We start from the raw sequence: 26,064 nt of genomic DNA, 5'->3' as shown, positions 1-26,064 counted from the left end.
AAGAGCCCACACACACACCTAACAAGTCAGAAAACATTTTACTTGTGCAATTGATTTAATGCCATTGGCCTAGTTGCAGGTGGAAACAATTTCACTACACCAACCAATTTACTGGAAGAATGGAGCATGTTCTCATAGATTGTGAAACTGATTTTCCTTTTCACAGGCCAATTCAAGCAGGTTGCAGTTCATCACGTTACATGATGCTATAGCTGCTCTTTGCTGAGCTATAGCTGAACTTCGCATCAATAAATCAGAATGGTACTCAGTAGAATGTGGGCCCAACGATCCCCTTAAATTCTATTAAGCCGCACCAATTGGCACAGACTCATAGAAATCAGTCTCCTAAATATGCTCGATTTTTTTAATATATTATAGGGTATTATAATTTTTTGGCGTAATCCTCCTGACAAACAAACCAAAGAAACAAACAAACTGGCAAAAAGAGACAGTGTAAAGAGGATTTATGACAATTTCTTTATGACAATTTCTATCAATTAGATTTTTTTTATTTTTTTATTTTTTTTTACTAAAAGCATACATTCCCATTTTGAAAGCTCATAAGGAGAGGACCTAAATAAGTAAAATAAATAAATATACAGTGCATATATACAACTTTTTGTTTTATATATATATATATATATATATATATTGTACAGTTTGTGTGTAGGTACAGAAAGAAATGTGTCACCCATTATATGAAGCACCATTCATAACCCCTCCTCCCACATAACATGAAGCAGTGTTGTTTTTGTGCAATTTTTGTAACCATCACCTTTGTTGAACAGGTTTTTATTTAAACTTTAAAATTACTAACGTATGAACTCAGTGTCCTGCCACTGGAATGTCTCCGGAAAAACCCCAGTGCCTCATTTTGTGTCTGCGGATTCTCTCTCTTTATGAACTCACAAGCTGCCAAAATTCCCAAAAGTTTTAATATTCAGGATATATTTGCGTGTTTACATTTGCGCGCAATCTAAATGCTGAACTACACACAGCAGCCTCCAGACTTTTATTGTGAAATAACTTGTTATTCATTCACGTAATAAGGATCAGACACGCCGAAATGGACGAAACTGGCAAAAATAAGGAAATAAATAAACCACACAACAAGAGATTAATATGTAGTATCGATAAGGCATTGACTATCTTATAAAAGGTGACTTAAATAGATAATTCTTTATTTGATTTATTTGCTATGTATAATTTCCTCTTTTTTTTAACTTTCTCATTCAATGGGACATATTTTTAAATTACTTTTAAAAATTTTAATAATCTTACTATAGATTGCTTTGCTGTTTGACTATTTGATCATTGTTACTGATGTGTGAGTGTCAGAGGAAAACTCCACCTGCCACTCAGGCGCTCAGGGGGCGTGTCCTGGCTTTGACACGCCTTTACTCCAGGTACAAGTCTTCCGTGTTTGTCATCCCACTGCTGACACCTCTTGCGCAGGGCAACGACTTTCTTCCGCAAAGGTAGGCACCTGGTGCCTGTTGTGACTGAAATTACACGTTAAAATAATAATCTTTTACTGACTGTAAAGCCTCACGGCACGGCTGTTGTGGAACTATACAGTTAGTTAAACCTACTGTCTGATGTATTATTACATGTGTACTATCCATTAGGTGAACTCTCCATTCACACTCATCTAATCTGTCTACAAATGCAACACAGATGTCAATACTATTACAGGTTGTTGGGTATTTAAGTGAAGTTGTTCTTTAAAAAAAAACAGGTTCAACTCAGCTTTATAAGGACAGAGAAAGAGAAAGCCAACGACTGCAACAGAAATAAAAATGTATTATCAATTAATACCATGACTCATATACAGGCAACAGAACGATTCATTTCACCTGCCAGGATGTCAGACGCCAAAAAAAAAACCCTCATCATATGCAGATAAATATTCTCGTCTCATTTGTTTTTTAAAGGAATTTACGACAAATATACAGAACTGACGCTCGAATTGTCTTTTTTATTTTTCCAGCAACATCTTGACTTTGTTACCTGACACGATGGTGAACGTCTGTGGCCTCGTCACTGCCAAACAAGAGCCAGGTACGACACGTCACATCTCTACATTGTGTTAGAACTTTTTATGTTTTTATTCATTTTTAGTAATTTTTTATAATGTGCTGATTTTGATAAGTCTCCTCCGTATCCACATCGGCTCACGATTACACTGAATGTCTTGAATGTTCAACCAGTAGCCTGCTGTAACCAAAAACCAGTGTGAATAATATTTGAGCAACACTAGCGTCATTCTCCGTGAAATGATTAGAAAAGTGTGTAAGATCCATAACGATTTTAAAAGAAAACGTTGTACATAATTTATCTAGTAAACAAACTCTCCTCTGAAATGTGAAGAGTTTGCTAATTTCCCCTTTGGGTCTTTGAATTTTGATATAACAGCTCCAAGGGATTTATTGATTTCGCTGATCTTTTTTTTGAATTTTGATATAACAGCTCCAAGGGATTTATTGATTTCGCTGATCTTTTTTTTGAATTTTGATATAACAGCTCCAAGGGATTGATTGATTTCGCTGGTCTTTTTTTTTTATATTGCTCAATTATGGCCTTGGTGTTGATGTACAAAAATTATATATATTGGGTTGGTATGTGGTGATGTTTGTCCATGCAACTGTGTGTTTCGGGGGCTTTAGGGTGACAGGGAAGGGCTTTTCACAACATATTGAAAATTGAATGCACAATATGTACATTTATGCTTTAGGAGGACATACTGTTTTATGAGTCCATTGAGTTTTCCTTTCGTTTCCCAATCAGTTCCTCTGAAGAGCATCGAGGTGGAGCTGGAGGTGAGGGACCACGTGGCCACGGTGGTCTCCACTCTGCTCTACGAGAACAAGGAGGACAAACCCATAGAGGCCGTGTTCGTCTTCCCTCTGCCCGGAGACGCCGCCGTCTGTCACTTCAGTGCCACGATCGGTCAGACGCAGATTGTAGCCGAGGTGAAGGAGAAACAGGAGGTGAGCAGGAAAGCCGAAGTTTCACTCACTGTAATTGTTCTTAAAAGAGAAAAATCAGTCGCGTCACATTGTGTCGTATGCATTCCCAGGCTCGCGAGGAGTATGACGACGCGCTGAGCTCCGGTCAGCAGGCCTTCCTGTTGGAGGAGAGCGAGCAGAGTCCGGACATATTCACTCTGAGCGTGGGCAGCCTGCCCCCGGGAGAGAGCGCCTCCATCAGGCTGGAGTACGTCACTGAGCTGGCCGTGCAGGCCGACGACGGCCTGAGGTTTTGTCTGCCTGCCGTGCTCAACCCTCGCTACCGACCTCGGGGTAGGAAACCCAGGCAGGCAGCTCTGTAACCTCAGCACCTCACACCTGTGTATACTGTACAATACAGAGGAATTTATTGCAACACTCACATGCCACGTGGCCGCAGATCATTAACAGTCTGTTAGCTTTATTGGTTCGAGAGAGGATGTGTGTCGTTGGCCTTTCAGAGTTCTCATTCAAACATCACAAGAGACGTGTCAGTCAGTCAGGTGGTTTGCCGTCTGTGAAGCATTCCATTTGGATGGATTTTAATCCGTAGATTGATACAGATATCTATGCTGTCTGGAGGATGAAGACTGACGTCTATTCCCCATCATTTTCCTTAAGCACATTGGGCGACATTTGCCCAACGCTTTGGTTTGGGACCAAAGACCAGCAGACGTCAGCACGGCACACTTACATGTTAATCATGCTACTGAGCTCAATATCCATACTTGAGTCAAGCCACTTGCATGGCTGCAGACGCCTCTTGTTTTAGTTTGACTTGTATCCATTACTTAAATGTCATATAATCATTTCAAATTTTTTTGACTTGGTCACAGGAAGTGAAGGTGGTGAAGGTGCCGGCGTCCAGGTGACCTCTGTTCCTGCCTCTCTGGTTCCCTACAGTCTGTCGTTCTCTGCCCGAGTGTCCTCTCCTCGCCCCGTCACTAAAGTGGAGTCCAGCTGCTCCCTGGAGCCTCTCCAGTACCTCGACACGGAGCGGACCCAGGCCTCGGTGGGTGGACCGCTACGTGTCGGGCAGCCGGGTCTCGGTTGTCCCGCAGTGCCGAGAACAAAAACACATAACTGTGTGGATATCAGAATCAGAATCGTGGTTTATTGCCAAGTTCACATACGAGTATGTTTGTGTCAGTGTTAAGGTGAAAGCACTGCAACGTGTAAAAGGAGAAGAGGGGCCGACTGCAACCTGACGTGGACGCCTCAGGGTCCTGGAGGGAGATGTTTGTATAAGTGTGTTTCTTCTCGCCTGCAGGTCAAGTTGGCTGCAGGACACAGGTTCGACCGAGACGTCGAACTGCTGATTCATTACAAAGATGCCCACCGGCCCACTGCGGTGGCGGAGGCGGGACAGGCCTCTGCCAAACCTGGTGAGTGTGAACGAGTGACGTTGGTACGTCAGGTCGGTATCCTTCCGACTGAGTTGACGCGTGTTGAGTGAATCACTTTTGTGTCTCCAGGGACTCTGATGGCAGATCCAGCGGTGATGCTGAGCCTGTACCCCGAGTTCCCCGAGTCGGTGATGTCGTCAGTCGCCTCACGTGGAGAGTTTGTGCTCCTGATGGATCGGTCGGGGAGTATGGGCTCACCTATGACAAACAGCAAGCGCCATCAGACTCGCATTAGCAGCGCCAGGGTATTGTTGATTCTGTCGTGAACTCATTCTCAGTGTTTGTCTCAGACAGTTCCCCTTCACCAGCTCCTCTCTCCTTCCCTCCAGGACACTCTGCTGCTCCTGTTGAAGAGCTTACCGATGGGCTGCCACTTCAACATCTACAGCTTCGGGTCCGCCTACGAGCACGTCTTCCCGTGAGTCACTCCTTCCATTGTAACTCAGTCCAACAGATGCCTTCCTGCCTCTGTCGTTCGTGCTCGTTCATGTGTGTTCACGCGTTTGTGCGATGACAGTCAGAGCGTGGAGTACAGCGAGAAGACCCTGGAAGAGGCCCTGAGGAGAGTCGAGGCGATGGATGCTGACCTGGGAGGAACAGAGATCCTTCAGCCCCTCAAACATATTCTCAGCCAGCCCTGCATTCCCAGTCAGCCGCGACAAGTAATAACACACATGCACGTGCGCACACACACACACACACACACACACACAGGGTGTATTAAGTTGACTGTGTTTAACGTGTGTGTCATACACTTATCTTTTGACTTGCCTTTATTTAACTGGCACGAACAAAAAAACTGAATCGACAGGATTGCTTGTTGTTTGTTTTACGTTCATACTTTCATGCCATCACACCTTGTTCTTTATGCTCCGTCGTAAAAACCAGTTGTGTCGCCTCCAAACACAGAACTATGCACCCTGTCACTGGGAGTGCTTACTTGTGTGAACTCTTCCCCCCCCAGCTCTTTGTCTTCACTGACGGACAGGTGGCCAACACCAAAGAGGTGATGAGCCTGGTGAGGAAGAATTCAGGCTCCCACAGGTGAAAAGAAAGCGAACAACACACACAACCTCAAGGTGCACGTCTCATATTGTATAGTCTGCATGAACTACTGTATCTCGTAGGTGTTTCTCTTTTGGGATCGGAGAAGGAGCCAGCTCTGCTCTCATCAATGGGTTGGCCAAGGAAGGAGGAGGTCACGCTCAGTTCATCACAGGGACGGACAGGATGCAGCCTAAAGTAAGAAAAACTAGATGTGCTATTTTGAACATATCTCATGGTTCCAGGAAGTGAAAGCTCGGTGCCTGCCCCAACTGTTGGGAACTGGATTTTTCAATTTCTTTTCCACCAGGTGATGCAGTCGCTGCGATTTGCTCTGCAGCCAACGGTGGTGGACATCTCCATCACATGGGATCTGCCAGAGGGCGTGTCCGTCACCGTGCTCTCTCCGCCAATCACAGCACTTTTCCAGGGTCAGAGGTCACTGATTTACGCCCAGCTCAGCGGAGAGGTAGGAGCAGCATTAAAGCCACAGTGTGTAATATTTAGAAGAACTCATTCACAGAAATTGAGTAAATTGTCCCTAACAATGTGTTCATATATGTACAATCACCTGCGACAAAGAAACAATGTTTTTTCGTCAACTCTGAATGAGTTAAATATAGTTACATGAGGTGGACCCGACCTCCCGTGTGTGTCGCCATGTTTGCTACTTCGTGTTGAATACGGTTGTTGCACAAAACGGTCCAGAATACGTCACATTCACGTCATTTTTTAGCGCTGCCGGACACAGTAATTGAATCAGCGGTGCGCCAGCAAAAAGTGTCCCCTGTCTGTTGCTCAGTTGGTGGCGGTTTGCAACTTTACCACCAGATGCTTCCAGAAAAGTACAAAAAATTACCCACTGGGGCTTTAACTGGCAGTGAAAAACCTCTCTGCTCTGAATTGTTTCGGCCTACATCTATGTCAGTATAATGATTTGATGTGCATCAGTGAGAGTGCCGTGTCAACCCACACAATTTGACACAGTCACCAACGTGGTTTCTGACACTGTGGTTGTTTCCTCAGAGCTCGGAGGCAGCGGAGGGCTGCGTGACAGTGAAGTACAGCCTGGCGGCTCATCCCTCGCAGAACCAGCTCCGCTTCAGTCTGAAACCTGCAGAGGACTCTGGGTAAAAACTGTTTTTTTAAGTCACACAGACAGCACTCTTGTATGTACACATTTTTGAATATTTAGATAAAATAAAGTAAAAAAATCATTTTACTATTTAAAGAGGAACTTTTTGACTTTAGCTTGTCATTATGATGGTAAAACTGATTGCACAGTGTTCATGACACCATCCACACTCATACTGATAGGCCTTGATAGGTCACCATTTTTTGGTGCAAATTCAGGAGCCAGGAAAGGAAGTAGAAACTTCAGTGTAAATACTTCTTTCTTCTCCTCCGTTATCTCCAAAGTGGTGTTGACAACTTCCTCAGCAGCTCTATGGATAATTATCTGCGGTGACCAAACAATAATACCACCTGGAACCACTAGGGGGGGCACGAAAGTCGTCTGTTGGATCTTTAATAAATGAAAATCATTGGCATGGCTGTAATTTCTCTACAAATTCAACACATTTCAACAGTCTAAAATCGACAAGTTGTAAAGCTCTAATTATTTGACTGTGTGGCTCGTTAGTTCACACTGTCACCTCGAAGTTACAAGTTTAAAAATGTGGCCGCAAGGACATAAGTCTAATATATGTAAACCACGATGATACTGACAGACCCCATAGGATTTTTTGGCCCCACCCGCGTTAACTCCTCCATCCCGTCTGCAGGTCAACGGTCCACAGGCTGGCCGCTCGCACCCGGATACGCAGCCTGGAGACGGAGGGGCAGCAAGGTGGAGGAGTGAAGGAGAAGGTGGTGGAGCTCAGTGTGCAGTCGGGAGTGAGCAGCTCCTTCACGGCCTTCGTCGCCGTGAACAAAGGCAGCGGCGAGCCGGTCAGAGGGCCGCTGGTGCGCAGAGACGTCCCAACGCCCGGTGGGTGGCTTTTTTTCCAATAGGAAATTCAAATAATAATAATACAGCATCACTCTAAAGCGACCAAGACAGCTACACTGATGAGCCGAGACATTGCCGCCATGGCAGCTCTCAACCCTCTGAGGCATGGCCTCCATGACATAAGAGTGAATGTCAACAACAGTCCAGCAAAGTCCTGCTGCCTAAACACAAGTGTAAACTTTGGATAACATTTAGGGTGGGACCAATATACTGTAAGCTCACACGATTCAGTGTTAAAAAATGGTCTTAGAATGAGGGTAATTTGGTTTATCGCGATAATTTCTGGGACAATATGTCGTGCAGCAATAAGTAGTCATTGCGACGGGCCTAGTTCTGCATTTAATTTGTAGAAAGGAGTTGCTCAGAGGTTTGAAGAACATGCATAGTTTTTCCAGCTGCTCGTTGCGGGTCATATCAATAAGCTCAGGAACCAGGAGCTAACTCAATATTTTTGGTTTTCCAATTCTAATGTTGTTCACCAGTGACTTAACCTCAAACCTCTTTTGCTTTATTTCCTGTAGACTTGCGTAACGCCATTTGTGGCAAGAGACGTCAGTTCAGGCCAATGGGTGAGTATACCACACACGCACGTGCGTTTCCATAAAGGCGGTAAAGTCATCAGCTCATTTCTTTTTCTCTTTGTGCCTCTGGGATGGCAACAGCCGTGTCCGGAGGCATCATGTTTTTTATTTTCGTCTCATGGCGAGATATCTCAGGAAGGCGGAGAGGGAGCTTCTTCTTCTTCACACCAGCTACAAAGGTTTACTTTAGATGACGAGGTTTTGGTGGTCAACGGTCGATTTTAAGTCACAACACACATTTCTGGGCATAACTCAAGAATTCATACTATAATACACTTTATATCTTTATCAATCAATCAGTGAGACTTTATTTATATACTTTTTTTTTTTTTTTTACAAAAAGCGTGGGCTTGATGGAGCACTAAGAAATAAAATATCTACTCAGGAAAAGGGACGGAGGAAACACCAGTTCGCTATTAGGAAACACTAGAGGCAGAATAATCTTTTTTTAAAAGGCTAAAATTCAAAATACCCCCCCCCCAAAAAAAAAGAAGAAAAAAAGAAAAGTAATCAGAATAGAAATGAGTAAAATGATGTGTAAAAGAAAAAGCACAATCCTGAGAGAGAACAGAGTAAATACATTTCATATATTTAAGTCTTCATGTGAAATGGTTCTGGACGGACATGGATGTAAAGTGTGACTGGCTGGTGGAGCCACACAACCCAGAGGTGGTAATTCTAGGTTTTGGTTTTGTGTTTCGATAGGTCTGATCCCTGACATGCAACCCATGATGTGTGAGTAGAAAGCCACATGACGCACATTGTTCAACGCCAGTTTTTTTCCACAAGTTGACAGATTCTGCAAGTGTGGTGCATGTCGTGTTCAGACTCTCCCAGACGTGTCCCACATTCACGAGCTCGACCGGGGACCAGTGGATTGTTTTTTTCTGAGACGTCTCTGCTCTGCTCTCTGGTAGCTCGGAATAAAACATTGTGTGGTCTGAAGCAGAAGATCATCACCCGGAGAAAACCAAAAGGAGTACAGAGACATGGAGCGTCTCCGGATTTTTTTGGTGAGCAGACCAACGCATCAGCAGATCGTAGATTGTTTTGGTTTTGCTCTGAACTTCCTGTGTACCATTTGCTCTGTGCCTCAGCAGTTGCCACACCAGACTCGTACCCCTATCGCGGCCTTGAGTGATTTCTTTTTACAGGTCTTTTGTGATGAGGGCGGTAAGGTGTCAGTAGAAGCTGCATCGGAATCATTTTACATCAAAATTTGAGTGGCTCGACTCAAACGCCCGCATTAAAAATGGATTTGAATCGCATCATTTGAATTTGTGTTGTTCGACTTGAATAATTTCATCTGTAACCTGGATCTTTGCTAAAGAAAAACCCAAAGGAGGTTATGATCTCACAAAGATGCACATGGACGTAAACAGATCCACTGTCTACAAATAAAAAACAAATACAGTTTCAATGCAAATGAATTCCATTTCATAATAGCCAATTTCAAGTTAATTGGAATTCAGTTCCCAAACTGATAAGTTAAACATGTTATTATTCAGATTCAGGTTTTCAATTCAATTATTAAAATTCAGCTTCCGGTACTTCTGCCCATAGTTTTAGTTTTTAATGTTTATGTGATGATGGACTGCTTTGCCACAAAGAGGCGTCTCTCTTACAGGAACACCGGACATTGTTATGCCTGGGAAAATATATAATGTAATTCCTCAGCACATTAGAGAGTGGAGTCAGTATTGTAAAAAACATATAGCGCCGCTGGGGATATAAGCAGAATGTTTTGTTGTTTTTTTATCTTAAATTATTTAAAACATTCAAACATAAACATGATTTTGTCATTTTTAAACAGGGAGGATTCAGCCATATGAAATCCAAAGCATTTGTATGAAAGCAGAGATAAATATTTTCCAACTGGTTATAGATTTCCTACCGAGTATGACAGCAATTACTTTGTTTTGACTCAATTTATTTCCCTAATGGACTGGAAGTTTTGATGGTAAAGTATTATTTTATATAATTACTGTTGCATATTATTTTTATTTTTTCAAATTCAGACTTAGCTTGTGATGAAGAAGAACATGCCACACCCCAGCAGTTTTGCAGAGACCCTCTGCTGCAGCTGGTCTCCCTCCAGAAGGCGTCCGGCTGCTGGCTGCCTGATCCGGCTCTGGCTGCCTCGCTGGGGAAGACCAGCGAGGAGACGGAGAAAACAAAGCCTCCGTCGGTGGGTTATTGTTTGAAAAATAATAACACAAATTAATCATGGGACTTGCAGTGACCACCCAGCTATAAAGTTTACATATCCGAGTCTCTTCATCAAGTTATCACATTATGAAGTATGGCCGCATTCTACCCAGAGATACTTTTATGTGCTTTTGTTCTCTTTGATTTGCTGAATTAGGCGAACCGGGAATTGTGGGCCACCATTCTGGCTCTGATCTGGCTCCATGGTGTCAAGGTGGATGCGAAGGAAGAGTGGGAGCTTCTGGCTATGAAGGCTGTGTCCTGGCTCCGCGCTCAGAACGGTAATAATAATAGTCATAATAACATAATAACAGGCCCTGAACCGCTGTTTTTTTAACAGTGTGTGACACTTAAAGAACCCCTCCAGCCAAGTTTTACAGTTCATGAAAATAATCTGCCATGTCTTATATTTTGTTTAACATTGTTTACCCCCAAAAAGTTTTAAAACCGCTCTGAAATGGGGCTGGAAACCATCCACTCCATCCACAGTTCAATCCACAATTCTAAGACTATGAATATTCATGATATGCAAATAACACAGGCCCCGCCCACCACAGCTGCTTGCGCTAGGTCGCTAGGTGGAAGAATGTGCGCGACAAGATGGCTTAGCGGCAACATTGGCGAATTTCAGCCATAACACTTTCACAAACTGCTAATGCTAACGTTAACTGTCTGCTGACGCACCTGCCGGCCTGTCCTGGATGCTAACTGCTAATGCTAACGCTAACTGTCTGCTGACGCACCTGCCGTCCTCTCCTGGATGCTAACTGCTAACGCTAACGGTCTGCTGACGCACCTGCCGGCCTCTCGTGGATACTAACTGCTAATGCTAACGCTAACTGTCTGCTGACGCACCTGCCGGCCTCTCGTGGATGCTAACTGCTAATGCTAACGCTAACTGTCTGCTGACGCACCTGCCGGCCTCTCGTGGATGCTAACTGCTAATGCTTACGTTAACTGTCTGCTGACGCACCTCCCGTCCCCTCGTGGATGCTAACTGCCTCTGCTGCACTGGAAGTTTCTGGTTTCTTTGCCTCACATTTGCATATTCGACAGCGATTGTATGTTTCCTGTATTAGTGACGTACCAAATCTAGCTTTGCCCAGGATTCGTTTGAATTTCAAATTGCAGATGAGTGAAACACAGAAATCCCCTCCTCCAGGAGAGGGATGTGAAAACACGTCTATAGTGATGTGCTCAAATAAATGACCCTATAGTCAATGTCAGACATGTTAGAGGACCGAATCAGAAGAAAAACACTTTTTTTTAGTGCAGGGGGACTTTAACATCAGCCCACATTCAGTCTTCTGATGATCTTCTTCTCTTTTTTTCCCAGCACCATGTATGGCAGAGTGCGTGGAAGCTGGAAACACACTGTTGGGTTGCAGTGTGCAGAAAGACGTCCTGGGGCTCTGAGGTTTTCATTTCTCTTCATCAGTACTTGTCCACAAAGGCACATTTGCTCAACACTGTCAACTTTGCAACAATAAAATTTTATTGAAATATTATGTTTTTATTTTGTGTTTCCTTTTGTCCTGTTTATTTGGTGCATTCACACCTATTTCGTTTTGTTTTTTTTTTATTATCCAAAAACTAACCCAACTTTTAGCCAGAGTGACATCTCTTTGAAAAAAAAGAATGGTTCATATAAATACTGTATTGTAACATGCCAGTGACATCACCATTATAATAATATAGGGAGAGGTAACTACAGAAGAGTTTTTTCGGGCCAGGCGTTAGGGGAAAAAAATGAGAAGAGGAAGAATTTTTTTTTTCCATTTTGCATCTTGGGAATAAAGTGTCGAGAATAAAATCAAACTTATTCAGAAGATTTTTTTTTTAAATTTTGTATATTTACAAAAAAATGGAAATGTCGAAAAAAAAGTTAAAATGTCATAATAAAAATCAAAATAACTCAAGAGAATTATTATTTAAAATTTTGTCTATCAAGTATAAAGTCGAAATATTGAAAGTAAACTTGAAATGTATAGAGACTAAAGAGGAATACTATATATCAATCTTCTAACGTCAGTGAATAATATGACCACCTCCACAAAATGACATGTAGTTGGAAACCTGTAACTGGATTTGATGGATCAGTGGGGTAAACTTTATTCTCAATATTTCAACGTTATCCTGACAATACACAAAAAAATTAACCTCCCTATGATTTAGTTTGACTTAATTCTCAAAAATGCAAAGAGAAAAAAAACAAAAAACTTCCTCCTCCAATTTTTCTTCTCGTATCTGGCCCCAATACACTTCCTGGATCTACACGATTGGCTTAACCCATGGATTACTTTACTTGGACACCTCTCTTTAAAAATACATTGTTCATCGACTTATGTTATGGCGAATACCAAAGATGACTTTTCTTATCTACAACATCCTCATTCTTGGAAAATTTTATATCCACAAAATACAAGTATATGAAAGTGAAACCTTCTTTCAGTATATTTATTTTCACCATGGATTTATTGGTAATGTCAAAGCCCCTTAGAAATTTATGAAAAAACGTAATGCAGTGAAACTTTTTTACATTATTGAAGAATATGATTTACAAAACAGAGAGCCCCAGCTTTATTTTCATTTAATTATCCATGATGTTTGTTCTTAAATGTTTTATTATATTTTAGCATATGATCCTTTATAACACTGTTATACGAATTTTGAGCCATATTGTTTGTATATGGATTTTGTTAAATAAAAAAAAAAAAGATTTAAAAAGATTCTGAAAGTGTGGTCGTTCCTATTCTCCACCAGTAGGTGGCGGTGTCGCGCCACAGCCGGGTACTCGGTGCACATGAGGAGTTGCAGCGTCGTCTGTTTCTTGCAAGCTCCGCCCACGCGGTGCTCTCTTGTGAGGGAATCGAACGCATCCGGGGGAGGCGTGACTGGTACATTTGTTCCCCTGTTTGTTTTAAATCGTGAAGAGCTCTCGCTTGACATTACAAACCTGTCACTTGTCTCCGCACACACACACACACCCACACACACTCTCACACACATTCACCCAGACGCTGAACACACGACCGTCACAGGTAAGTTTCTTTTTTCTTCTTCTGCGTCTTTTATTCAAGTGGCCTCGTCCCAGATGACGCACTGTTTTTTCTCCTAAAGTTACTACGACATTAACTGGGGGGAAGAAAAAACAACTCGTCAACAATAACCTGCTGGATACTTGTCGTTGGAGTGATTCTTAGTGGTAGAATATACTGTTGAAATAACTCGGAATACATTTAAAAACAAAATTGGCGACGGAGAAGAGGAGCTGTCAGTTTCACTTTCATTTTAAATCTGTGACTTCCGGTCAGTCATGATGACCGGAAATACAAGTTGCTATTTAAAACTTTTTTTGTTGTTAAATTTCATTTGTAGAGAAATAGACAAAATGGAGAGAAAAAAATTAACTAGGCTGAACCCAGAAGGGCGAGACCACTGAGATCTGCGTGAGCGTTCATCATGTCCTGTTAATGAATATGATGAAAAGTGAAGAGAGACAAGGTCAACTAACCAGATTATGATTTTTTTTTCATCTGAATAAATACAATTTAAAATAAAGCTTTGTTTTGTAACATGCTATAGTTCTTCGTGGGGAAACTGGAGAGACAACATAAAGCAATACAAAATACTTTTATTAAAAAAAATCTCATCAGCACAGGTTAAACAAAAGATTTTTAGAAATAAATGTAAATATAATATTTTATTAAGATTCCAACTTTGTCCCCACAGGTTTTCTATACAGTCCCCCAATAACAGATTAAACAATAATTAATACACATCGATACACAAAAATAAATCACTGCCCCAGCCTGGCATGTACAATAACAGCTGTACATTTATTTAATGTTTTTTTTTTAAGTACTGTGAGTTCAGTCCTCATTGTGTGATTATAACCAGAATGGTAATCATACATTACTTTTGATGTCATTCATGTGAATATATGTGTAGAACTGCAACAATTGATCATTAATTAGTAATGGACTACTAAATGAATCGGCAATGGTTTTAATAATCAATTAATCGGTTGAAGTCGTTAGTAATGGGGGGAAAAAGTCACAATTCTCTGATTACAGCTTCTTAAATGTGAACTTTGTTTGGTTTCTTCGCTCCTATATGACAGCAAACTGAACATATTTTATTATTAATATATCATGTTGGGGTTTTCCTCCATTTTTGTGGACCAAATAACTAATCCATGAAAATCCATGAGAATTAATCGTTACCTTTTTACCCTGTGCTGAACCCCTGTAATGCAAAGTAACTGTCATAGCAGTATGTCCTCAAATGTCCTTGTTGATTGTTGCACAGGTACGATGGAGTGCTGCTGTGGTTTAGTGACTACTGAGAAGGAACCAGGTACAGTAAGAGCTGTTAGACAAAAACAAATTAACTTTTTGTATTACTGTAAACTTCCAAAGTAGATACACAGAGTTTGAAGCATCAGCTTGGTGAACAGATGCTGCAACATCAACAAATGCACAACATTTTGTGAACCTTCTCTCACTTCGTCTTCATGTTCACTGTATTTCATTTTGTTTCCCAATCAGTTCCTCTGAAGAGCATCGAGGTGGAGCTGGAGGTGAGGGACCACGTGGCCACGGTGGTCTCCACTCTGCTCTACGAGAACAAGGAGGACAAACCCATAGAGGCCGTGTTCGTCTTCCCTCTGCCCGGAGACGCCGCCGTCTGTCACTTCAGTGCCACGATCGGTCAGACGCAGATTGTAGCCGAGGTGAAGGAGAAACAGGAGGTGAGCAGGAAAGCCGAAGTTTCACTCACTGTAATTGTTCTTAAAAGAGAAAAATCAGTCGCGTCACATTGTGTCGTATGCATTCCCAGGCTCGCGAGGAGTATGACGACGCGCTGAGCTCCGGTCAGCAGGCCTTCCTGTTGGAGGAGAGCGAGCAGAGTCCGGACATATTCACTCTGAGTGTGGGCAGCCTGCCCCCGGGAGAGAGCGCCTCCATCAGGCTGGAGTACGTCACTGAGCTGGCCGTGCAGGCCGACGACGGCCTGAGGTTTTGTCTGCCTGCCGTGCTCAACCCTCGCTACCGACCTCAGGGTAGGAAACCAAGCCAGCAGTTTTTTTGATTCGGTACACACCAAACAAGACTGGTCCTTATTTTTACTGTGGGATCATCAAGTACGATGTGCACCATAAAACGCACAAGTAGACATTTTTGAAAACATTGTGCAACAAACTCAACCCAAACTGTTGTGCTGAGCTGTAAACAATGTCCAATTTTGGTGCTTGAATTCCAAAAATGAAGAAATAAAAATCAAGACATCATGGTTTAACAGCCATCAACTCGAAGTGTTTGAGCAAGTCACTGATTATGAACTTTATTCTCAAGCTTCTTAAGAGGAGCTAAGGAAGGTAGTCAGGGTGTCTGGTTGTCATATAGGTTGAGGATTTTCTCTGATCATCCAAAACTTCTACTCGACCAAAGTTTCCTAGTGTGTTGTAAACCATGGTATATTTTTAAAACTTGTCTCATTTGTCTCTAACAGGTAGTGAAGATGCTGGCGTCCAGGTGACCTCTGTTCCAGCATCTCTGGTTCCCTACAGTCTGTCGTTCTCTGCCCGAGTGTCCTCTCCTCGTCCCGTCTCCAAAGTCGAGTCCAGCTGCTCGCTGGAGCCTCTCCAGTACCTCGACACGGAGCAGACCCAGGCCACGGTGGGTGGACCGCAAAATGTGTCTGCAGCCGGGTCTCTGTTGTTCCTCGGTACTGACAAGGAAATATATGTCTGTGTGCTTTTTGTCGCCTGCAGGTCAAGTTGGCTGCAGGACACAAGTTCGACCGAGACGTCGAACTGCTGATTTATTACAAAGATGCCCACCGGCCCACTGCGGTGGTGGAGGCGGGACAGGCCTCTGCCAAACCTGGTGAGTGTGAACTAGTGAGGTTGGTACTTTGCAGAATAAAAACAAAGGTTCAATATCGTCAAACAGATGAGTTAAATTCAAGAGGTAAGCTTTGCTCTTGTGTCTTCAGGGACTCTGATGGCAGATCCAGTGGTGATGCTGAGCCTGTACCCTGAGTTCCCCCAGTCGGTGATGTCCTCAATGGCCTCCTGTGGAGAGTTTGTGCTCCTGCTGGACCGATCGGGGAGTATGGATTGTCCAACCACTGAGACCAGGCAGCAAGAAACTCGAATTGGCAGCGCGAGGGTAGTCAGCAAGCTTCGACTCTTATCAAAGATAAACCGCTCGTAGTGTCTGTTTCCTTCACCAGCTCCTCTCTCCTTCCCTCCAGGACACTCTACTGCTCCTGTTGAAGAGCTTACCGATGGGCTGCTACTTCAACATCTACAGCTTCGGGTCCGGCTACGAACACGTCTTCCCGTGAGAGAGTCTCTGTTTTTTCATGTCACTGTTTGTACAGATGTTTGTTGTGCACCTTGATGCCGTGTAGAAGTCGTTGGTGATACACAAACCCCTCCATCACCTGACCTCCTGTGTGTGTGTGTGTGTGTGTGTGTGTGTGTGTGTGTGTGTGTGTGTGTGTGTGTGTGTGTGTGTGTGTGTGTGTGTGTGTGTGTGTGTGTGTGTGTGTGTGTGTGTGTGTGTGTGTGTGTGTGTGTGTGTGTGTGTGTGTGTGTGTGTGTGTGTGTGTTTGTGATGACAGTCAGAGTGTGGAGTACAGTGAGAAGACCTTGGAAGAGGCTCTGAAGAAAGTTGAGGGGATGGAGGCTGACCTGGGAGGAACAGAGATCCTTCAGCCCCTGAAACATATTTACAGCCAGTCCTGCATTCCTAAACAACCTAGACAAGTAATACACACGCGCGCACACACACACACACACACACACTCATACACACCAATACCAAAAAACACCATCTTAGTCATCGCACTTCGGAGGGCTTCGGACTTTTTCGTTTAGTCTGATCCAAACTAACAGGTGTGAAAGGTTCCTCGGACCAAAACGCCAAAATGTGATACTTTTGGACAAATTGCAGGGAGTTGAAACGGATGCAATAGAAGAAGAAAAAAAAGCGGAAGAGAAGCAGAAATTAGCCGTGGTAGCACGTGGGGGGAGGAGGAGACAAAAGATTTAATTGCACTTTTCGCAGGATTGCTTTCAGTCTTCGCCTCCGACGATATTGTTTGAACCACAAGGACGTTCGCATTCAAACTGGTGTTGAAGACTTCCCTTGACTAGGTTATGCTGGTAATAAAACCATAATGACAATACAGGGGCAACGACAATTAATGGAATGAAGCTGTAGATACATCTTTTTCCAAACGGAAAGACTACTACCCGCCAAATTGGCAACAAGCCGGCATCAGACGCACGCCAGTCTACAAACAAATCACGACACGACATACGTACGTCATACGAAATCCAGCACGCAACCTAAATTGTAACGTGAATTCAAATCTAACCGAATCAGATCTTTACAACGTAACAAAGACATGAACCTTTATCGGAACTTTCAGACCAGAAAAAACGCCCCGCGTTTTTCATGACAGAAACTCTCAATGCTCGAAAGGATTTGCTATTTTCTTGATCTTGTAATTTTCCTCAGCTCCCAGTTCACCATGAGAGTCAGGTGTCTGCATTACAGCCTACGCAGCAGCGATGCGCCTGCCGATTCCGAGAACACGATACCGAGGTTGCTGGAACTCTTCCATTTTGGGGCAGTGACTCATTCCTTTTCCCCCGCAAGGAGCATTACATCCTTTTTCTGGCAAAGCACAAAGTGCCCCAGGCTTGGAGGTGCCAACCCTCATTCCTTTCGGTCAGAGTAAAGGATTTCCAAACAGGAGTCGCGGGCAGTTTATTGCATTGGAGGAAAATGGGTTTTGGCTCGTACTTATTCACACCGTAGAGTAGACTATCCTCCCAATACAACATCTCATCAAGCAGATTTTTCAGTCTTTCTTCCGAATTTTTGAGACATTCTGCCACTTTGCACCATTTAGACACTGATTTTAATGTGGTCATCAAAACCAGAGTTATTTTCAAGTTGTAAGTAAAAAAAAACCCATATCCATTAAATATTACAGATTTTTCAAGTATTCTTTACTCAATCGTATCTCTAGCTGCTTTTGTTGTCCTGAGCAAACGATGGACTTATCATAGATTAGGCTTAACAAACAACATCTTGCCGTCCAATCCATCAAACAAGCCACGATTGATCCGCTCAATACCTCCGACTGTTCCGCTCACAGTTGAGCAACAGCAATTTCTGAACAAACAGGTTTTCTTCGTTCAAAGCTCACACTCACCGCTCCCTCTGTGTGTCTTCATTCTTCGCTGGAAGACCTTCAAGCACATGCCGCGTGTTTCTGGGTCGGCCGTTGTGTAACTTCTGTGTGAACTCTCCTCCCCGCAGCTTTTTGTCTTCACTGACGGAGAGGTGTTCAACACCAAAGAGGTGATAGACCTGGTGAAGAAGAATTCCGGTTCCCACAGGTGACAACCAAGACAAAGAAAAGAACACGACAAACACCCAAATGATTATCTTTAACTTGTCCCATATTGTAGTGAAGCTTCATGTGTTAGTAAAAATAAATATAACTTCTGTATTGTAGGTGTTTCTCTTTTGGGATCGGAGAAGGAGCCAGCACTGCTCTCATCAATGGCTTGGCCAAGGAAGGAGGAGGTCACGCTCAGTTCATCACAGGGACGGACAGGATGCAGCCTAAAGTAAGAAAAGTAGCATAAAGGTTTAAATGAAAATATGGACATAAGCCATTTTCTGGGGGAAGTGCCCCGTCTGACTTTAGCTGTACATCTCTCTCTCTATAACCAGGTGATGCAGTCGCTGCGCTTCGCTCTGCAGCCGGCAGTGGAGGACGTCTCGGTCACGTGGAGTGTGCCCAAGGGCGTGTCTGTCACCGTTCTCTCTCCGCCAATCACGGCCATTTTCCAGGGTCAGAGGTCACTGATTTACGCCCAGCTCAGCGGACAGGTTGGACCAGCCCTACTGTATATCTCTCACTGTAATACCCCTCTGGCTCGATATGTCTCGATATGGAAAAACACACAAAACACTGCCATAGACAAGTATTAAAGAAATACATATTAATGTATATATACATATATATATATATATATATATATTGTACAATATAGTGAAATGTCCACTATTGTTTGCCCAAAAAAGTCAGTCTCATAGTAAGTTCTTTCCATAGGTCTGATACATATTGTACTAACTAACTAATACATACGACTGAATAATTGAACATTCAGAAATATAAAGACTAGTAAAAATTTGATAAGTTATAAGCTCATAATAGGGGGAAAATGAATAAAATAGGATTTTAGGAATATAATAGGGGGGAATCACTGTCCTCCATGAACTCCATGAAAATGATAACTCATAATTACTCATACCTATATCAAACTGCTATTTCATGTTCGTATGTCATTAAAGGTTCAATTATGAGTAGATATTATATGAGGATGTTGCGAAAGGATGATATCATGGTGTGAAAAATATGTAACCAAATGTTTTAATAGAAAAAAAAATGTATTTGTGAAGATAAGATTGTTTTGTAACACTGTGGTTGTTTCCTCAGAGTTCGGCGGCAGCAGAGGGCTGCGTGACGGTGAAGTACAGCCTGGCGGCTCATCCCTCGCAGAACCAACTCCGCTTCAGTCTGAAACCTGCAGTGGACTCTGGGTAAAAACTGCTTTAACTTCACGTTTAACGCTGACTTGACTTCACTGTATCATTTTCCACACACGTGTGCATCATAAACCAACGTTGACTAAAAGAAAGTGACACTTTATTGGACAGCATCATTTTCATGTCTCAGTGAGGTTTTTAAAACGAGGGATCATGGAAATCTCGTGGTTTAATCCAGCAGCCGGACACACCCGTGGGTTTCCCTCAACAGTGGGAATCAAAATATTGTTCGCGGCAGCTGTTCCCTCAAATGTGTCACACTTGCAGGCTCAGTTCCTTCCACACCAGCGTCATGGGGTTTAACTCTGGAGACCCCATCATATGTTCTTCTCATGATCTGGGTCTTTGTTTTGCTGTAGGATGAAGCCCTGGCACACCAGGCGGCCTTCATTTGTTACCTGGCCCCCCCCCTCACCATTTAGATATAAATGAACAGCACCACTTCCTGTAGTACAGTATTGACCTAAAAAGGCAGCAGGGTTTGTTCCAGCACTGTCTGTGCAAGTCATCTACAGTGTTAGTAGGAATTATTTTTCATCAACTTTAGATGATTAATTCACTAACATTGCTAAAAAAAACTGGTTTTAAAAAGTTACACGATTCTTCCGTTTTTGTTTTTTTTTCAGTTTTCATGTGACAACTTCCAAATGAACAAATAAAAAAGCCAAGCTCCGCCCGTGTTTTTCCCGACCGTGTCCGCAGGCTGACGGTCCACAGGTTGGCCGCCCGGACCCTGATTCGTTCCCTGGAGGGGGAGCAGAGAGACGACGAGGGGCCACGCGACGACGAGGCGGCGAAGGAGAAGAAGAAGAAGGTGGTGGAGCTCAGCGTCCAATCGGGGGTGAGCAGCTCCTTCACCGCCTTCATCGCTGTGAGGAAAGGCGACGGCGAGCCCAGTAAAGGACCTCTGCAGCGCAGAAATGTTCCGACGCCCCGTGAGTGTTTATTCACCACCGTGCACATGTTGCAATGTGTTTTTTCATTTTTGCCACCCGAGTACAGAGTGTTGGACTTGGCTAGTCTTGAAAAGAATAATAATACATTAAATTTATTTATAGAAGACCTTGATACTTTTAGCACATGTCCTGTCTTCTTCTTTTCAGCCACGAGGAGTCGTATTGTTTATCAGCTAATCTACATTCAGTATCCATCTCTCTCTCTTCTTCTCAGGGTTTCAATCGATGCCGCGAGTTGCTTACTGTATGATGTCACAACCTCTTTGCCTAATGTCTTCTCCTGCAGCGAGTAAGTAAGAGGTCCACTGACACACCGAACACACACTGGTGTAGTTCTACATCCACCGAGCATAGAAATACACAAGGGCACTTGATATTTCACGCTCAGGCATTTTCCCCAATATAAACCCACTATGACGTCCAGAAAACAGAAATTAATTTTCCTGCCCAAAGTTAAGAAATTCTTCCCAAAAGTGATTCATTGACTGATGATGATTCATAGAGAAATTTGTTATCATCTGATCTACATTTAGTATCCGTCTCTCTCCTTTTGTCTCAGGCTTCAGTGGGATGCCACACTATCAAATGTTACGAGGCGGCGGTGAGTTAGGGTTTTTTTGTTATTTCATGTTCAGGCATTTTCCCCAGAATAAACCTACTCTGACATCCTGGAAAAATAATTCTAACAATGAATTACTTCTGAAAAAAGGCGCCATGTATGACATGATGGAGTTTGAAGACAGTTACCAGCTTTGCGAGGACAAAGGTATCTGTTTTGTTTCCGTGGCGCAAGCACTTTGACTTTACGACATGTATTTGATTCTTTTTCTGTGGACTGATTCAAAAAGTAATTTGACATTTGTGACTTTTTAATTTTTCGTTTTACTGTACTTTATTTTGAAACTGAAATGTACTCGTGACCATGTTCTTGCCCGTTCAAAATGAGCCTGTCGATGCCTGGCATGGTTACAAAAAAATAAAAATAATAACCTGTGTCAACATGTAAAAAAAAATGGAAAAAATTCCTGGATTTGTCCGTTTATCCTGATCCGCTCCAGAACAGGTTTTTCCTTAGGCCGTGCCTCACCCTTCCACAAAATGTCATGGAAATTGGTAAAGTAGTTTGCCAATAATTCTGTTGACAGACAATTAAAAGAAAATGCGGAGGTTAAAACTACTCTGTGATATCATTGATGATGTCACTGGAGGAGAGCCGCTATATTTCACAGTACATAGTCATGCACAGCGCAATTATTATCAGTTATCAATTTATTATCATCTAATCTACATTTAGTATCCATCTCTCTCTTTTTGTCTCAGGCTGTGGTGTGATGCAAAGCCTGACACAAGGCGGTCATCGCGCTAACATGTCTCTTCGTGGAGGCGGCGGTGAGTAAGCGTTTCTTGCTATTTCATGTTCAGGCATTTTCCCCAGTATAACCCTACTATGACGTCCTGAAAATTTAATTTCTACCCAGAGTTAAGAAATTCTTCCGAAAGTGAATAATTGACTAACTTTTTCGTTGTTAAAGATTTCTCCTCATATTTATGACCCAATATCTCATAAATACGTTGTGACTTTGTATCTATAGGCTGTTACTTTACTGAATCAAAGCATAAACAATGCTTGTTCACATTTTTGGTCCTACAGTCGACACTTCTGGCCTGATGGAGTTTGGCGACAGTGACGAGCTGTGCAGTGATGAAGGTATCGGTTGTACTTTACGACATGTATTGATTATTTTTCTGTGGACTGATTAAAGAGGAATTTGTCATTTGTGAGATTCTCAAACATTTACCTCTTCAACTTGAGCCAGTTAAAGCCTGGCATTGGTTACAAAAAAAAGCACAAAAAAACTTGGAAGGTTGCTCGGAGCGTACGTACCCAATATATTATCTCGCCTTGTCAAAGAAAGTTAAAAGAATTCCTGGATATGTATGGGTTTTTTTCCTTGGGTCATGCACCACAAGATGTCATGGAATTTAAAAAAAAATAAAACACTGTCATTGACCTCGATAACCCGACCCGCTGTGAATATTACACCTTACATCTATTGGATTCCCTTTTAACTATTTAGTTCCCTTGTACATCGAGGCATCATGCCTGTGGTAAAAGTCAGTCTAGGTTAATTAACCTCGAGATGGATAATAACCCTCGTTAACGACGTTCAAGTCAGCATTTTATGAACAGTTTTATAATAAATTGGAAGTCTGAAATGAAACGTGGATTTGGAGAATCGTTACACCACTAAATGATGGATAGATAATCTTTGTACAACTTGGTTATTTAAATTGCACATAATCATTTACCAGATTTTATAATTAGACATGAATGAAATAATAATGATTGATGATGTAATTTGTTGATTTGTAATCATTGTAATATTATTTATATTCCTCAGACTCAGATGCGGTTGAGGTCGCCGCATCCAAGCCGCCGCCCAGAGACCCTCTGCTGCAGCTGGTCTCCCTCCAGAAGGCGTCCGGCTGCTGGCTGCTCCACCCGGCTCTGGCTGCTGCGCTGGGGAAGACCAGCGAGGAGACGGAGAAAACTAAACCTTCCGCTGTGAGTCGATCATAAGAAAAAATAAATAAATAACAACAAAATTTAAGAATAGGATTGTATCTTAAAACAGATTTCGTCACAGTGTTTGTTGTGATGCCCAAAATGATTGGGTGAAGCACATACAATAGGAAATATGAAACATAAGAAATTGTTAAATACTCAGAATCAGAGTGATCTTGATTGTCATTATACTCGGGTGTAGTGAAATTCATACAGGACATGAAATAAGAAATGGTATGGTAAGTAGTAACAGACATATGGAAGCAGTTGTTTTTAAAAGTATGATTTTTAAAAGGTAAAAATAAATAAAAATGCACAATAAAAATAGGAGGCACTGGTTAAAATAAATGAAATTTACATTTACAAATGTATTTGGTAGAATGTTGTGAGTAAAAAAAAAAAAAGGAGAAAAATAAAATATAATATGTACATATACACACTCACACATCTTAGAATGAGGGACCCCAAAAATGGCAAGATGCAAACAATCAGTGGGAATGAGTTTGCAGAAAAAATTTGATGGGACGGGGATTTACAATATAAGGAAAATTATGACCGTGTAGTAACAGAAACATAACCACATTGACACGCTGGGCATGGCGCCCCCCTGTGGTATTTTTAACCACCTGTTTATGAAAGGCATCGTGTGAATAGCTCTCATATGCTGTCTTACTTTATTTAGCATATGATATCATTATTATTATTGCTGATTTTAACTATGCAGTCCACATTTTCCCTGATGACACGTGTCTTCATTTCTGGGGGTTTTGTGTGAATTAGGCGAACCAGGATGTGTGGGCCACCATTCTGGCTCTCATCTGGCTTCATGGTGTCAAGCTGGACGCCAAGGAGGAGTGGGAGCTTCTGGCCATGAAGGCCACGTCCTGGCTCCGCGCTCAGAAAGGTAACAAATCACAATGATACGTGCAGAAGTTTAGACCGTGTTGCAATGTTTCAGCATGTGATGACTTATTATGTTTTATTTTTCCAGCAACGTGCGTGGCGGAGTGTGTGGCAGCTGGAAACACACTGTTGGGCTGCAGCGTGCAGAAAGACGTCCTCGGCCTCTAAAGGGTTTCATGAATCTGGCTCAAGTTTGGTTCACCGGTGACATTTAGGTTCATCTAGATACGTTGACATATCGCAGCAACGGGCAGAAGAGGCGCGGCCTCTTCGTATATGTGTTTACCTCTTATATAAAGTCATTGATTGAGCAGATTTATTCCATCCATATAAACATTTATTTTGCACGTTATCCTTTGCACTATATCTGCTTAAAAAACTATTGTGGCCTTAAGTGTATTTGCACTCTGCTTCATCTGTTCAGGATCATCAGCCATGTAACGAGACAAAGACCTGTTCTTCTGTTTGATCCTTTGACGTCGGTGTTTTATCCGAAACATTAAAAGATGCCTGAAACTGGATTCAAGAATGATTTATGAATAATGCATACGCACAAGTAAGAGACCAACATATTGCAATGTTCCATAATAAGACAGTTTGAGCAATCAGGGGAGATGCACTTAAGTAGGCCAAAAATCTTTTATTCCAATTTTCTTTCAATTTATGGTTTCAGCTTTCAGATACATGGCATATAATTTATTGAAGACAAAATATGATAAGTTAAACTGCAAAATTTTAGGGTTTAATATTGTAGATGGGCTTTTACAGAAGATATGTACCAAATGTTCCCAATTTGAACTAATCGCTGCTTCATTAGTGAAAATAAAATCATAAGTCAGCGATGAACTTCTATAATGTTGGACTGGAGTCACAGCCCCACCCAACCCGGGGTCCATGTGGACCAAATGGAGCATACCCTGTGCAGCAACTTGAGTTGCAGGAAGTTGAACTTCACTGCCTCCCTCTTCCTCCTCCCTTGTTCATCTCCCTTTTCTTCCGTCTTCTTCCTTTACTCCTGGTCGTCCGTTCTCTCCTGAACGTGGCTAGGGTCTGTGTTTTGGTCTTGAGCTTGTTTTACCACACTTCCAGGAAATAAATACAAAAAAACCCCAACAAACAACAGGTAAGTGTTTCATTTCTTATTAGTTTATTGTGAACTTTTTTTTTTTTGCTCATTGAATTCAGATTGGACAGTTATTAAGATAAAGGAAGTTAGTGAATGACTTCCCTAAAGCTGTTTGACCTTCCAGAGTAATAATGATCATAGTCACAGCAAGAGGTTCATATCCCTGCTTATAGAAGATTATTAGGTTTATAATTTTGGATGTTATTTGCAACTTAAGTAACTTCATTTATTTTGTGTTTTTAAAATACATTTTTTGTTTTTTGGGCAACAAGGGGAGGCCCCTTGTTTCTTCACGTCAATCATTTTTGCCTTTCAGATTGTTATGGCAAGCGTGTGGTGATGTATGTATGTACCAGAGGAACTGTCTGTCAGCCGTCGGTCAAAGGTCGCCCGCTCTGTGCTCCTGTCACTGGAGAGTCGGGAGCTGCTTCTGTTGTTGGAAATAATAAGTTGCACTCCACTCTCCCTCCCAGTGAAAAGGTCTAAATGTTTGAGATGTTCAGCTTCGTCTGTGTGCAGAAAAATGAGTTCCTATTCGTCTCCTAAATGATGATCTCCTCACATCTATCCTCCTTCCCCGTATGTTCTCATCTATCTGTTTGTGCTTCCGT

General features: G+C 42.3%; 2 protein-coding genes across 5 annotated transcripts; both read left to right on the top strand.

The window, feature by feature from the left end:
- The first annotated feature begins 1,420 nt into the window (after nt 1–1,420).
- LOC118298930 (von Willebrand factor A domain-containing protein 5A-like) lies at nt 1,421–11,766 on the top strand. 4 transcript variants are annotated; one of them, XM_035622131.2, is made up of 20 exons: nt 1,421–1,478; nt 1,991–2,061; nt 2,788–2,990; nt 3,080–3,302; nt 3,845–4,020; nt 4,279–4,393; nt 4,484–4,659; nt 4,744–4,832; nt 4,932–5,076; nt 5,379–5,458; nt 5,542–5,656; nt 5,769–5,927; nt 6,485–6,588; nt 7,243–7,448; nt 7,991–8,038; nt 8,756–8,785; nt 8,968–9,063; nt 10,069–10,238; nt 10,416–10,539; nt 11,595–11,766. In XM_035622131.2, exons 2-20 carry the CDS (start codon nt 2,019–2,021, stop codon nt 11,672–11,674), a joined length of 2,382 nt encoding a protein of 793 aa, XP_035478024.2. In that variant the 5' UTR covers nt 1,421–1,478; nt 1,991–2,018; the 3' UTR covers nt 11,675–11,766. The 4 variants fall into 4 exon arrangements, 3 of the variants coding, with proteins under 3 accessions (XP_035478024.2, XP_035478023.2, XP_035478025.2); XM_035622130.2 differs by having other exon boundaries at nt 8,878–9,063; XM_035622132.2 differs by lacking the exons at nt 8,756–8,785; nt 8,968–9,063.
- A 1,359-nt stretch (nt 11,767–13,125) lies between these two features.
- Nucleotides 13,126–24,848, top strand: LOC118298929 (von Willebrand factor A domain-containing protein 5A). The gene is made up of 22 exons (XM_035622129.2): nt 13,126–13,299; nt 14,570–14,617; nt 14,809–15,011; nt 15,101–15,323; nt 15,773–15,939; nt 16,035–16,149; nt 16,259–16,434; nt 16,520–16,608; nt 16,892–17,036; nt 18,604–18,683; nt 18,803–18,917; nt 19,024–19,182; nt 19,793–19,896; nt 20,605–20,837; nt 21,073–21,147; nt 21,418–21,459; nt 21,568–21,624; nt 22,179–22,247; nt 22,510–22,566; nt 23,261–23,424; nt 24,205–24,328; nt 24,416–24,848. The coding sequence occupies exons 2-22, from the start codon at nt 14,575–14,577 to the stop codon at nt 24,493–24,495; spliced, it is 2,520 nt and encodes an 839-aa protein (XP_035478022.1). The 5' UTR covers nt 13,126–13,299; nt 14,570–14,574; the 3' UTR covers nt 24,496–24,848.
- Nucleotides 24,849–26,064: the final 1,216 nt, after the last annotated feature.

Source organism: Scophthalmus maximus, chromosome 11 (assembly GCF_022379125.1).
Source record: "Scophthalmus maximus strain ysfricsl-2021 chromosome 11, ASM2237912v1, whole genome shotgun sequence".
Lineage (NCBI taxonomy): Eukaryota > Metazoa > Chordata > Actinopteri > Pleuronectiformes > Scophthalmidae > Scophthalmus > Scophthalmus maximus.
The sequence above is the reverse complement of the archived record's forward strand: the minus strand, read 5'-3'. Positions and strand labels throughout refer to the sequence as shown.

What these genes read in the sequence shown, in the direction of transcription:
- LOC118298929 (XM_035622129.2), top strand. Translation starts at nt 14,575, where the DNA reads ATGGAGTGCTGCTGTGGTTTAGTGACTACTGAGAAGGAACCAG. An exon ending in AGGTGAAGGAGAAACAGGAG is followed by an intron (nt 15,012 to 15,100) that starts GTGAGCAGGAAA and finishes ATGCATTCCCAG; the next exon opens with GCTCGCGAGGAGTATGACGA. An exon ending in CGGACAGGATGCAGCCTAAA is followed by an intron (nt 18,918 to 19,023) that starts GTAAGAAAAGTA and finishes CTCTATAACCAG; the next exon opens with GTGATGCAGTCGCTGCGCTT.
- LOC118298930 (XM_035622130.2), top strand. Translation starts at nt 2,019, where the DNA reads ATGGTGAACGTCTGTGGCCTCGTCACTGCCAAACAAGAGCCAG. An exon ending in AGGTGAAGGAGAAACAGGAG is followed by an intron (nt 2,991 to 3,079) that starts GTGAGCAGGAAA and finishes ATGCATTCCCAG; the next exon opens with GCTCGCGAGGAGTATGACGA. An exon ending in AGAAAACAAAGCCTCCGTCG is followed by an intron (nt 10,239 to 10,415) that starts GTGGGTTATTGT and finishes TTGCTGAATTAG; the next exon opens with GCGAACCGGGAATTGTGGGC.